This window comes from Myotis lucifugus, unplaced genomic scaffold (assembly GCF_000147115.1).
Source record: "Myotis lucifugus unplaced genomic scaffold, Myoluc2.0 scaffold_66, whole genome shotgun sequence".
In the NCBI taxonomy this organism is placed as follows: Eukaryota; Metazoa; Chordata; class Mammalia; order Chiroptera; family Vespertilionidae; genus Myotis; species Myotis lucifugus.
The window spans coordinates 1189381-1202352 of record NW_005871114.1 but is presented as its reverse complement, the minus strand read 5'-3'; the positions used below and the strand labels follow the sequence as shown (position 1 = coordinate 1202352).

The window sequence follows — 12972 nt, the reverse complement described above, 5'->3', positions numbered from 1 at the left end:
TGTGCAGCCAAGGTTGAGAACCCCCGTCCTAGCTGAAAAAATAAAAATAGCTGCCCTAACTGGTTTAGCTGCCCTAACTGGTTTGGCTCAGTGGATGGAGCGTCGGCCTGCAGACTGAAGGGTCCTGGGTTTGATTCCGGTCAAGGGCATGTACCTTGGTTGCGGGCACATCCCCAGTAGGGGGGTGTGCAGGAGGCAGCTGATCGATGTTTCTAACTCTCTGTCCCTCTCTCTTCCTCTCTGTAAAAAATCAATAAAATATACTTTAAAAAAAAATAGCTGTCATGCCATCATCCTGATAGTCCTTGTGTTAACTATATAACTGTGCTCCAAAATAAAGGTGTTTTTTAGACTAGGGCAGGCAGGCTTTCTGATAACAGTTGTACTTTCTCTCCATTACTTGATTTTTTTTTTTTTGAATGATTTATCTCTCTCTCTGTTTCTCTCTCCGTCTCTGTCCGAAGCCTACATATGCATTAAATCCAGGTGACCTTCCCTGCCTTCCGCCTCCTCTCATATTCTTCTAACCCTCCTTTGCTTCCCCTTTCTACCTCTTCTTGTTCTGTGCCCTTAAGAACATCTCTTGTAAAATAGTGTGTTAAGTACTTTACCTCCCTAAGGGACTTGTGAGGATTAATTAGTTGATGTCTATAAAATAACTGAGAATGTAAAATACTCCCAGGTAGTTCTTTATAATGGTATTATTGCTTTTAAAATTCAGTGGCTTCTTCTATCCTCCAAGCTGTTTTTGTTTCATTATCCCTATTCCACCAATGTGCTGTTGAGTGTTTCTCTCTCATCCTGAAATGCTTTATGAGACTCTATTTGAAAGATGTTTCATAAAGTAAATTTTATGAAATAAAAATTGTGGGTTTTTTGTTGCAGGAAGAAAGGATTTGATATTAAATGGGTGGATGACACACATGCCCTAGGAATATTCTCCAGTCCAATTACAGGTATTTACTCAATGGATTTCAGTATTATTTTTTTATTGTCTGTTTTTTATTGTCTATTGTCTACATGTCCTTAGTTCCCTTTTATTTCAGCCAACCGGCATTTTATTCAGCCAGTATAGGTTATTTGGCAGATACAGGTTTTTGAGGCATGGTATTTTGGTACTCATGTGCTTCTCTTCTCCCTTTTCACCTTAATCCAATGGTTTAGAGAAATAGGCAGCTTCTTTCAAGGTTATTTGCTGCATAATTGTTTGTTTCAATAGTACATAAACAGATTATAGGTAGATATTTAAGAAGCCTGTGTGACTAAATCTTATAATATTTAAGATTTTTCCCCCAGACAAATGAATTTGCAGTAGCCCTTTAACCAGCTATATAGACAATATGCAAACCAATGGGCATGGCTCTATTTCAGTAAAACTTTATTTACAAAAGTCAGGTGGTTGGCTGAACTTTATTATAGAGCCAAAGTTTGTTGATCTCTGGTCTAAAATAACCACCGCCAGGTTGTTCCTTACAGACTTTCTAGAGCTTACCATCTCCTTTGCTTGCCATGAAAGAAAAAATAAAAACCACATAACATCTAGGGAATACTTTTTAAGAACTAGTCTTAAATTTTCATTTGCATCACTCTTTTTCATGTCCTCTGCCTCCTTGTATTTCTTTCTCTTTGCAGCTCGTGATGCTCTGGGTAGTAAACACACCATGGTGAAGATCCGGCCCTTGTCACAGGCCACAAGAGCAGCCAAGGCCAAAGCTAGAGCTTATGCTGGTGAGCCTAATGTCAGGTGTTTTTTTTTTTTCTTGTTAATAGTAGTTTACTGTTTTTTCAGCACTTGAACAGCATCCAGAGTAGTAAAGACATATGACTTTTATTTTTAATGTTAAAAGACGTATGTTTTTAAAGAAAGAATAATATAGAAAAGGCTGTGTAGTAAATGTGGCATCTGAGCAGCCACTTGAAGAGAATGGGTGATGCTAACTGTAAGCTATGCAGCAGTCATTTTCTGATGACATCCTTATATAGTTTACCTCTGTGTTTAGTTGTTTGATGAGTCACTGTAAGAAATTGTGTTAATACAGATAAAGAAGCCAGGGTTGTTTGTGCTTTGCCATGTTAATTTCCTCTGATCATATATCAGGCTCGTATTAATTACTGCTGATGCAGCCCTTGTTAGTCTATTTTGTATGTTAATTACTGAGTTAAATCACTTGGAGCTAGAGTGCTTTCTCTTCCTTACTCTCTTTCTCTCATTCAGAATTCCTCCAGCCAGCAAAGGAGCGTCCTGAGACTTCTGCAGCCCTAGCTAGAAGGCTAGTCATCAATGCCCTTGGGGTTCGAAGTAAGCAGAGCAAAACTGAACGGGAAGCAGAGCTCAAGAAACTGCAAGAAGCCCGAGGTGAGTTGAAGGGATGGTGTTCTTCTCTAGTCCCTTTAGAGCAGTGGTTCTCAATCTTCCTAATGCCGCGACCCTTTAATACAGTTCCTCATGTTGTGGTGACCCCTAACCATAAAATTATTTTCGTTGCTACTTCATAACTGTAATTTTGCTACTGTTATGAATCGTAATTAAATATCTGATATGCAGGATGTATTTTCATTGTTACAAATTGAACATAATTAAAGCATAGTGATTAATCACAAAACAATATGTAATTATATAGGTGTTTTCCGATGGTTTTAGGCGACCCCTGTGAAAGGGTCGTTCGACCCCCAAAGGGGTCTCGACCCACAGGTTGAGAACCGCTGCTTTAGAGCTAACTATATTGCATGCGTTAAAAAAAAAAAAAAATGAAGCTCATTTTTTTGGTCATTTTCTTTTCCTAGAAGCCTCCCAAGTATATTGAAATTGTCTACCATTCCACACACCAAGGCATCGTAATCCATTTACTTACTATTGTTTTCCAAGATAGGTTCGGTCTTCTCAGCTCATCCATGGCTTTTTCTATAGTTCTTGCTCTAAAGGCTGAGAAAAATTTTGTGTGTGAAAACATATGGTCTTCTAGGTAGAAAACATTATTTGCTGTGGTTTTACTGGGCCATGATTGTCATGCTATTATCAAATGGTTGAGATCTTACGTAGAAGACAAATTAAGAAAAAGCCAGCCACTGGCATTGATGATGATAACTGTAGGAGTTATTTTTTTTGTAAAGACAGTCCTGAGTGGCTCCATTAGAGTACATCTAGATTAACCTAGCTTCTGATTATTTTTCAGTACAAGAGTTCTCAGAAAATATTTCAACTGATTCACAAGCAGTATTTTTCTTTACCTATAAGTTTTAAGTTGAGGTTAAAATCTCTCTTCCCATTGTAGGCTATTGACTTGTCTGTAAAGGTTTGGGATTCTGGCTTTGTACTTAAGTACTTTTTATCAACCTTCAGGCTTGAGACATTCTTATTGCCTTAGCCCATGATCTGTGGAATCTGTGAAGGCAATTTATTCTGAAAATACCACTTACTGAAAGTAACTTCATTTTTTCATTAAACGAATTGAAGTTTCAAACTCTTTGTTTATTGCCAGTCTAACAAGGCCATTAATACTTCCTGTCCACTCTGCTTTGGTGATAGCAGGGAGCTTACAGACTCTCGGCTGCACTGGCCAGATAACCAGTGACAGAGTGTGTCATGGCAGGTGCTAGAGTTTCAGAGTAGAACCCAACTAATTTTTGAAACTTTGTAATGATTATAATGCGGCAGTTTTGATTTTCCCAATGCATGGTTTACTCAAAGGCCTCATAGAAAATAGAAATAGGGTAGGATTCATCTGCTTTTTATAGATGGCAATAACATAATTAGGTTAAAGGAGAATGTGCCATGTCCTTAATCCTTTATTAATTGGTTATCTTTGAAGAAAGTGATTTCTCTATGATAACCACAATTATCAGAAGATCAATAGAGGGTAATAACAGTAATATCTATAGAAAGAGATATGACTTATTTTTTTTCAGTATATCATGCTTTTCTGTGTATCTGTACCGATACTGCAGCAGCAGTTATCCATGGATGTCATCTGAGTATTCCCTCTACTCTCTAGGCACATCAGCATGCAGCTCCACTTGAAGTATTTGTTTTAAGTACCCAGCTATACAAAGGACATTTCAGTGATGTAATTAAAAATGAGACTGTTGGTTAAGTGGGTACCCTGTTACTTTTTAAATGAAGACCTTTAGGTGTGAATAGAGACCCACTGTGATAAGTTCCTATTATCTGTTGGTGCTGAGGCTGTACAAATTATAGAGGACTCTTCCTTTATTATGCTTCAGAGTTTTCCCATTCTTCATATCTGAGAAAATACATATGGAAAATTCCTGATTTATCTCTTTCTGGCTTCTTTATATACCTGGTATTGAGCAGATTCTCTGTTACCTATCTACATGTACCCCAAGGCTTCTCACTTAGCAAATTATTCTCTGTGGAAATTAAAAGTACTGTTTAGGTGTTAAGAACAGATATTTTTGTTCCAGACTTATTTCTACCGGGGGAGGAGGAATCAGTATAGCATAGTGGATAATATAGACTCTGGCATCAGATGACCTGGGTCTACATCTTAGCTCTCTATTTATTGGCTGTGTGATCTTGGGCAAATTAGTTACTCTCTGTTTCCTCATCCATAAAATGGAAATCAAGTGAGAAAAACATGAAAGATACTTAGTCATCTTCAAAAACCATAGGAATACTCTCCTTTCTGTTTCTGTAGGCCTGTAACTATTATGTGACAAATGTTAGCTGCTCCTGTTTTTATTAATACTAGTAAATATTATATGGTGAGTCCAGGGCAGATTCCAGGGCATATTTTTTGTCATTATTCTTTTTATTTTAAATTTTATATAATACTCTACCAATTACCTTTGACACTTACTGAACACCTGCAGAGCATTATGATCCATATTTAGGAGAATTAGAGAGTTGATAAGATTTTGTTTCTCTCCTTAAGACTGACAATCTAGTGAAGATACCTGCTTTGAGTAAGGAAGAAAATATGAGCCTGGTATTCTAAGCAGTTGTTTCTTCTCTCACTTTAGTTTTGAAGATTTTAAAATGAAAAGCCAAGGCAAGGTTTTAGTTGATTAAAAGGATTGGAAGGAAACTTCAGGTAATGTAACATTAAAATAACTCTGTGATGGATGGCTTTATTTCCAGTTTAGAGATGGCCCAGAGAAGAAACTGGCCTAAGATCACCCAGCTGGTAAATTGAGAGGAGACATTTTAACCTAGCCCTCTCTAATTAAAATATATGCTACTTCTGTAATACTTGTAATCCCTCTTAAAGGATTTTGGGGCAATTAAAAAAATTTTTACCAGAAAAAAAAGTACTTAGAAAATTTTAAGGTCTTCAGAAAATAAAATATGACAGGCTTCTTTTTAGTTATCTGTTGCAGTGGTTAGCAGTTTTCACTGTCAGAAAATTTTTCCTTCGGTCTAACTTAAATCTGTATGATAGTTTAATCCAGATTCCTCTTCTTTCTTCCTTAGTAGAAATAGAGAATGTGTGGATACCATTCTATTCTAACAACCTTTAACTACTAGAATGATTAAGGGCAGATCATTTAGGAATGTGGTTTAATAGAGTTTTTGCCATTAACTAATTGTGTGGTCGTGGGCATATCTGTGTACCCCAGTTTCTAACAAAGCGACTTACCTAACCATGAAGAATTTTTTGAGTACAACATAAGTTAACATGTGTAAAAATGTTCAGAAAGTGCTTTACAAATTCAGGATACTATTATTTATGTGATTCCTGGAAAATTATTCATTATAATAATACTAGAGGCCTAGTGCACGAAATTTGTGCACTGGTAGGGTCCCTAGAGGCTGCTGGCCGGGAACTCCTTCCCTTCCCCCGGCTAGCCCCTCCCCCTGGTCAAACTCCCAGATGACCTCCTGGTCGAGGGGGCAATTTGCATACTACGCTTTTATTATATAGGACTAGAGGCCTGGTGCACAAATTCGTGCGGGGGGTGGGGAGGGTTCCCGTTGGCTGGCCGGTGGGAAAGGACTGTGGGAGGTTGGCCAGCCAGGGGAAGGATCGTGGGAGCTTAGCTGCTGGCCCCAAGGAGAGAGCTGGCCCTTGGCACCCCTGGGAAAAGGGCCGCATCCGCCACCACCCACCCTCAATTCCCTGCCCCAGCCCGGGGCCCAAGGGCCCCAGTGGGCTCAGGAGAGGAGGCAATGGTCACCGGGCTTGGTGTGGAAGAAATGGACACTGGCCGCCATTGGCGCCCCGCCACCACGCAGTTTCCCGCCTCCCCTCCTCCTCCTTCCCTCTCTGCTGCAGTGGCGGCGGGAGAGGATGGGAGCAAAACAAACCCTTGTGTCAAAGGCTGACTTTCAATAGATCACAGTGAGGAAGCTGCTCTGCTATATATGAAACCCCAACCCAGAAGCAGGTCTCTACGAATGGTTTTTAGAACCAGGGGCCAATGGGGGTCTGCTAGCCGAGGGGAGGGGCCACAGGAGTTTGGCTGTGGGAGCGCACTGACCACCAGGGGGCAGCTCCTGTGTTGAGCATTGCGCCCCCTGGTGGTCAGTGTGTGTCATAGCAACTGGTCGACCAGTCGTTCCAGTTGTTCGGTCATAACAGTCGCGTAGGCTTTTGTATATACTGAGTAGCCAGATTATTATGACCACCTGACGTTTGTAGGCAAGTTAGCTATAATTTCGTGCTGAAATTGCTAGAGGGCCAGACCATTATAAATAGGGAAGCAGGTTGTTTACCACAACAGTAGAAGTGATTTTTTTTCTGAAGATATGGGTAAACAACGCGATTTAACAGCCTTTGAACGTGGGATATATTTGAACGTGAGTGGCCAGATTATTATGACCACCCCATCAGTACTTCGTTGGGCCACATTTTGCCTTCAATACTGCAGCGATTCTTCTTGGCGTTGACTCCACGAGATGTTGAAAGGTGATGCGAGGAATCTGACACCATGCCTGATGAATAGCACTGTCCAGTTCTGTGAGATTTGATGGTTGTGGAACCAGCTGCCTGATGGCTCTTTTAACTTCGTCCCACAAATGCTCAATTGGATTGAGATCTGGTGATTGTGGGGGCCACCTAAGCAAGGTAAAGGCTCCCTCATGTTCTTGAAACCACTCCTGCACAATACAAGCACCGTGGCATGGCGAATTGTCTTGTTGGAAGAAGCCATCTCCATTGGGATACGCCATCAACATGATAGGATGAATTTGATCAGCAACGATACTTAGGTATGTTGTGCTATTCAGATGTTGTTCCACACAAATTAAAGGGCCCAAATCATGCCAGGAAAACATGCCTCAAACCATAACACTGCCCCCACCTGCTTGAAGGGTTGTACTCATGCATGTGGGGTGCATGCTTTCATGCTGTTTCCGCCAAATTCTCACTCTGCCATCTGCATGATGCAACTGGAAACGTGATTCATCGGACCACATGACTTTTTTCCAATGCTCGACTGTCCAATCCTTGTGTTCCTGTGCGAATTGGAGACATTTTATCTTGGTAACTGCAGACAGCAAAGGTGTTCGAACAGGCCTTCGGCTTCCATATCCCATAAGATGCAGTGTACAGCTAATTTGCCTACAAACGTCAGGTAGTCATAATAATCTGGCCACTCGTGTGTGTGTGTGTGTGTGTGTGTGTGTGTACATACATACACACACACATACATACATATATCCCGTGTTCAAAGGCTGTTAAATCGCGTTGTTTACCCATATCTTCAGAAAAAAATCACTTCTACCGTCGGGGTAAACAACCTGCTTCCCTATTTATAATGGTCTGGCCCTCTAGCAACTTTAGCGCGAAATTATAGCTAATTTGCCTACAAACATCAGGTGGTCATAATAATCTGGCCACTCGGTGTATATAGATTTCTGCCTATTTATTTTGCTGGGAAATGAAAGTTTTCTGGGCCAGTTATGTGAGTGCTTTAGGTTAATCATTTCATACTAATTCTTCCATTCTTGCTTAATTCCTTGCTCTTAAGGCTGCTGTTGCTCTTTCTCTCTACTTAGTTTACTTTCTTTAAAGGTTGGAGGTAAAGTTACTAAGCTTTTCTCATGCAGTCTATCACCTATTAGCTGCTTTCCTTTCCATTTAATACAGGGACAGCATGTTTCTTTATCTTTCTGTCAATATATTTTCACTTTTTTTTATTTTCTTTGTAGATATTTTCAGATATCAGAATAGTGGAAAATATGCTGGTTTGAGAATTATGTATGGACCTGGGTTCCAGCGTCAGTTTTTCACTGATTATGCAGCCATAGGCAAATCACTTAAACCCCCCTCCAACCTTTCATTTACTTTTTAAAATGAAGAAAATATTTTTGTCTCATTCTAACATATTTCTCTATTCTAATCCTGTTCTATACTTCTAAATGTATGTCTCACATTTTTATTATTTCTTTGTGCTTCTCAATTTGTCTCCCTAATCTTACTGGTTATTTCATATGGTTTACAACTAGACTTTCTTCTTATATTTACATTTGTTAATTGAGATCTATAGTCTTTTATCAGAAAGCATTAGGGCAGGAAATGTTTCAGAATTTTGTAATATTCTAATTTTAGAAAGATATTATGGTTATCTTAATACTTGTTTCATAACACCAAAATCAGACACATTAACACTGATATTTCTGCTGCAGAGTGCATGACTAGTCACCCTAAATGGCATCTGTGAAGGCTATAAACAGTCATATATCCTTCAGGTTAGATTTATCAGCAAATGAGTTTTGACCCAGACTTTAAAAACAAAACTTTGTTTTCAGAACTGCTTTGATTTTAGAATTGTGGATTCTGAGCCACTCTTCCCATATTGCCTTTCTGATTTAAGTTCCTGAGCTTATTGAAAACTTTGAGTTCTAGTAATTCACTTTTCTGGGTTCTTTTTCTTAGAATCCAGAACCAGTGTTTGATTGTTTTCATATAAGGTTGCCTTTGCCTTTAGATACCCTCCTAACTTTCCTGTTTGTGAGAATCAGAACAGTGCCTTCCTAAGAAATGTGCTGTTTCCTAGAGAATCCCAACCCAATTCATAAAGCCAAGTCACAGGGCACTGAATTAACTAGCCTTCCATTTGGAATTTGCTGACCCCCATAATTTTTGCCGCTTGTAACTTTGCTGCTATATCTGGTCATGCCACAAGATGGTGCCCAAATAGCAGCGAATTTCTCTTTCTCACATGTACAAGTGCCAGTCAACTTCCTGACACTTAAAGTATTTTAGTACAGGAATTTTATAAGAGGTTTGGCTGATTTGGAAAAGATATGAATAGCAAATGTTAACTCTAAACTCACCTTGTTTTCCATAATCCCCCTGGTTTATGACTTGAGAAATCTTTACAGACATCTGAAATAATAGCCCTTGGGAAGAAGAATTTAGACTTGTCATCTACATTTTATGGTGTCAAGATAAATGGCAAGCCATGAAATTAGAACTGGTATTATGTCACCTAATGAAGTGCTTGGGCCACTTCATTCATGTGTGGTCTGTATTTTACCCATTTTGGTGAAATTGTTAAATAAAACTAGGGTTTTATGTTAAAAATTAAAGATGGATTGCCCAGATATGTGCATTTTTTGTTTTTAGAAATAGTCCTTAGTTTTCCTCCATTATGTGTGGCCATTTTTCCATTTTGGAATTGTGTATTCCAGAAGATTTCTGGTTCCTGAAAGTGCTCTGAAAATACTGAAATTCAGTTTACCTCTGAAATATTTTTTCTGTAAGATTGTAATAAGATGTAACTAACGCCCAGGGGCTACCACCTCCATTTGAGCAAGAAGTTGGAAGAAGAATATTGAAATATATGGAAAGATCAGTAAACTGGGACTGATGGGCAATTATATGGAAGCACTAACACAGTTGAGAAATAAAATTAAAATATATTATCAGCAAGACTAGAATCTGGGTCCTACTAGATTTCTGACTTATTCCATATACTTTTTATTTCTATTAGCTCCAGATCTTTCTCTTTCTATTAAATAGTAATAGTAACATTTCCATTTAACCAAGTACTTGGAAAGTTAAAGATATTAACTATCCAGTTAGAGAAGACCAGGAAATCCAGCTCTCTCTTGATTAGTTTGCTTTGTAATTGGGATTAAGGGAAAGTCACTGGCTATATGATGTACACTGCCACTTTTAATACTGCCCTAATTTACAGAAAGAAAACGGTTGGAAGCCAAGCAACGAGAAGACATCTGGGAAGGCAGAGACCAATCTGCAGTTTGAACATCACTCAATGGAAAGGATAATTCCATGAATTCAGAAAATAATTCCATACTCTTCAGATAAGAAGATCCTTCCAGAGCTCTGTGTACATGCAAATGTGCATGTTAATGAAAGAAAGGGATAAAGTGATCAAGACAAAGACTGACTGGTGTAGAAAGAAGATAGACTCCTGTCTCTCTTCATTCCTGAATGCAGTTCTTTGGAATCACCTTATTGTGTTGGGCAAAGAAGGGAGCAATCAGCTAGTAAGAAACTTGGAAAATATGACTCCCAGGAGTCCTCTGGACAGGGAAAGTCATGTTAGCATGGGTCACACTTCCAGGATGTTTTAAGCAAATATGAAGCAGAGGATTTAAACCTGTGATGATGGGAGATTTAGGCCCTGCAAAACCAGGGTGTTCTTTAGTACCTCACAGAGCTGAGAACAGCAATGTTGAAGGGGAAGGGAGGGAGCAGTGTCTGGTATACTTGGGATTCACAGAATCTACACTTCCAGTTCCAGAACTCCCAAATTGGTGAACTGCAGCAGATGAGAGTATTTGGACTCCAGAGTTTGTACTGAGAAGCTGAGTGCCTGGGGCTTCTCCAGCTACACAGCAGCCAGGGACATGCCAGCTTCATTCCCCATAGGAAGCCAGTCTTGGGAGCTATATGCTAGTTCCAGCTTGAGAAGTCTATCATGTTGTAAGAGGGAGACATTAAAGTCCATTTTATGACCTAGATCACTCTGGTATTTGTCAATTTTGTCATTCCCATAAAGAAATTGGTAAGCCGCTCTCCTCCTCTTTATCCCTTATAACGCTGTGTGTGGGTTCAGTGGATCTCTTGGTTTTATTGTACCCATGAGCAGAGATGATCATCTCTCTGCCCCAGAGTAGACTATAAACGTGCCTCTCCTGGGATTGGTATGTGGCAGTTCCTTTTCCCTTCTTGCCCTCTTTGTGCACCCAGACTCCAGCCTCTTGCTTTTCCCCCATTTCTGTCAAATCTTAACATCCTGCAGAAAATACCTGGCATGCAGCATGTTCTTGGTATGATCTTCTCAGCCTGTGCCAGAGGCACTTGGCAGGCAGTACCAGACTGCCCATTACAATGAAAAACAGCCAGAATAAAACAAACACCTCTGGGCAGTGAGAGATTTCCTCCTAAAGGACATGGACAGGTCAGAGCTGTCGCCTCAGGCTTTATCCATTTTATATCTGCATTCCCAGTGTTTTTGGAAAGTACTGCACTGAAGAAATGATAGTGCTAGACCTTAAGATGCTGAGTAGCAAGAAGTAGTGTTTCGTTGTGCTTTTAACTAAGGCATTAGCCTCATTTTTATATGATTTGGTGCTTGTGACAATGATGGATTATTAGCATTGCCTAGAACATGGTGGAGTCGGGCTTTTTTCAAACGTTCCTCAAATGACACTGGCCTTGGGTCTTAGTCCTGACACACTATCCCTGCTTCTATTCTGGTCTTGGGAGCCCTGTCGCAATTTCTCAGCATTGTTTTTTTCAATCTCGGTCCATTCTGAAAGTGTCCCTGGTTTGTGTGTAATGCCTCCAGTTCAAGTTTGGAGGATTAAATCTTTTTCTTGACCCTCTGACCCAGTGCTTAGACCAGTGCCCCTCTCTCTGGCTTACAGCTGCACAGCTTGTGCTTTGTCATCACAGAACGGACTTCTCTAAGGTAGGCATGTGTAATGGGAAAATGTGGCTGCATTTGAAAGGAAATGCAAGGAATTATAGCCAGGCTTCCTACTGAATGGTATACCTCTGAGGTATAGTTTTGCTCTGTGTTGATTCTTTAGGGCAGAGAGTGACCTTGAGCAGTAAAAAGATGATTGCCACTGTCACTTGTCTTTGAGGGGACCTCCACTTTCTTAAAGTATTTTAGTTTTAAATGGCAATATTAAAAGTAACACTGCCCCATGTTTATTGCCCAGTTTTCTTGTAGTCCTCATAATTGCTAGAAGTTACTTTTGTTTTCTCTCTAGTGCTTTATACTAGGTGGCTAGTAGCTTGTACTTTTTTTTTTCTTTCTTTCCCCCAGCTAACAACCATCTACCTCTAACTTTCAGATTTATCCTTATAACCAGACCCAGAGAAAGGACTTTTTTTTTAGCCAATATTGAAAACTATAGAGTGCTGCTGCTTCTACCCTTAGTAGAGAGTGTGTTTTTCATTATCTTTTTCTAGTAGTTGGGATTGATGTATACTGGCTAGAGGTAAGAGGTCCTGCCATGGCCCAGCATGGACTACATTGAGCTTGTCCAGATGGGAATAAAGTCTTTGGCTATATCTAAACCCTGCCTTCACAAGCTGAGCTAACTGGCGAGCACCCTGTAGCTGCCACTGGCTCCTTGTTAGATGTTTGAGAAGACACAATGCACTCTGCTATGCATATATGTTGCTTCATGTATGTTGAATGTCTGCATCCAGGATTACTTGGAATTTATAATAAAAAGGTACCTTCCCCTTGAGTTTGGATATGCTCTGCATAGAGCAAAAGTCTTTGTAGAATAGAAATAATGTAGGCTTCTGAAGTTCCTAGCACTTTAGTTTCTCAGAGACTAAAGTATGCTGAGATGAAAGTCTTCTGACATTTTTGGTTTTGTCTGGAATTTGGTGGTTGGTATTCTGTTAACATTCCTCATCAAGTTATAAGTCATGCCAGCCACCAGTCTTCCCATGCCCTTCCCTTTCAACTCAGGTGTAACAGGACAACCCTTGTATAGCTTTTTCCAAGAATTAAAACTGGCTGCACCTATCAAACATGTGATGTGGGCAGCAAGACTGAGACCAGAGCTGGTGG

The 12972-nt window shown here is 39.8% G+C and overlaps 1 protein-coding gene across 3 annotated transcripts in view; it reads left to right on the top strand.

Moving 5' to 3' along the window:
• R3HCC1L (R3H domain and coiled-coil containing 1 like) overlaps positions 1-10894 on the top strand; it is a 72302-nt gene extending 61408 nt beyond the window's left edge. For all 3 annotated transcript variants that reach the window (XM_006089954.3, XM_023754856.1, XM_023754857.1), the window contains 4 exons: positions 886-956; positions 1633-1728; positions 2216-2356; positions 10105-10894. In XM_006089954.3, coding sequence (XP_006090016.1) covers positions 886-956; positions 1633-1728; positions 2216-2356; positions 10105-10172 — 376 coding nt within the window. In that variant the 3' untranslated portion in view covers positions 10173-10894. The remainder of the gene's footprint in view (positions 1-885; positions 957-1632; positions 1729-2215; positions 2357-10104) is intronic.
• Positions 10895-12972: the final 2078 nt, after the last annotated feature.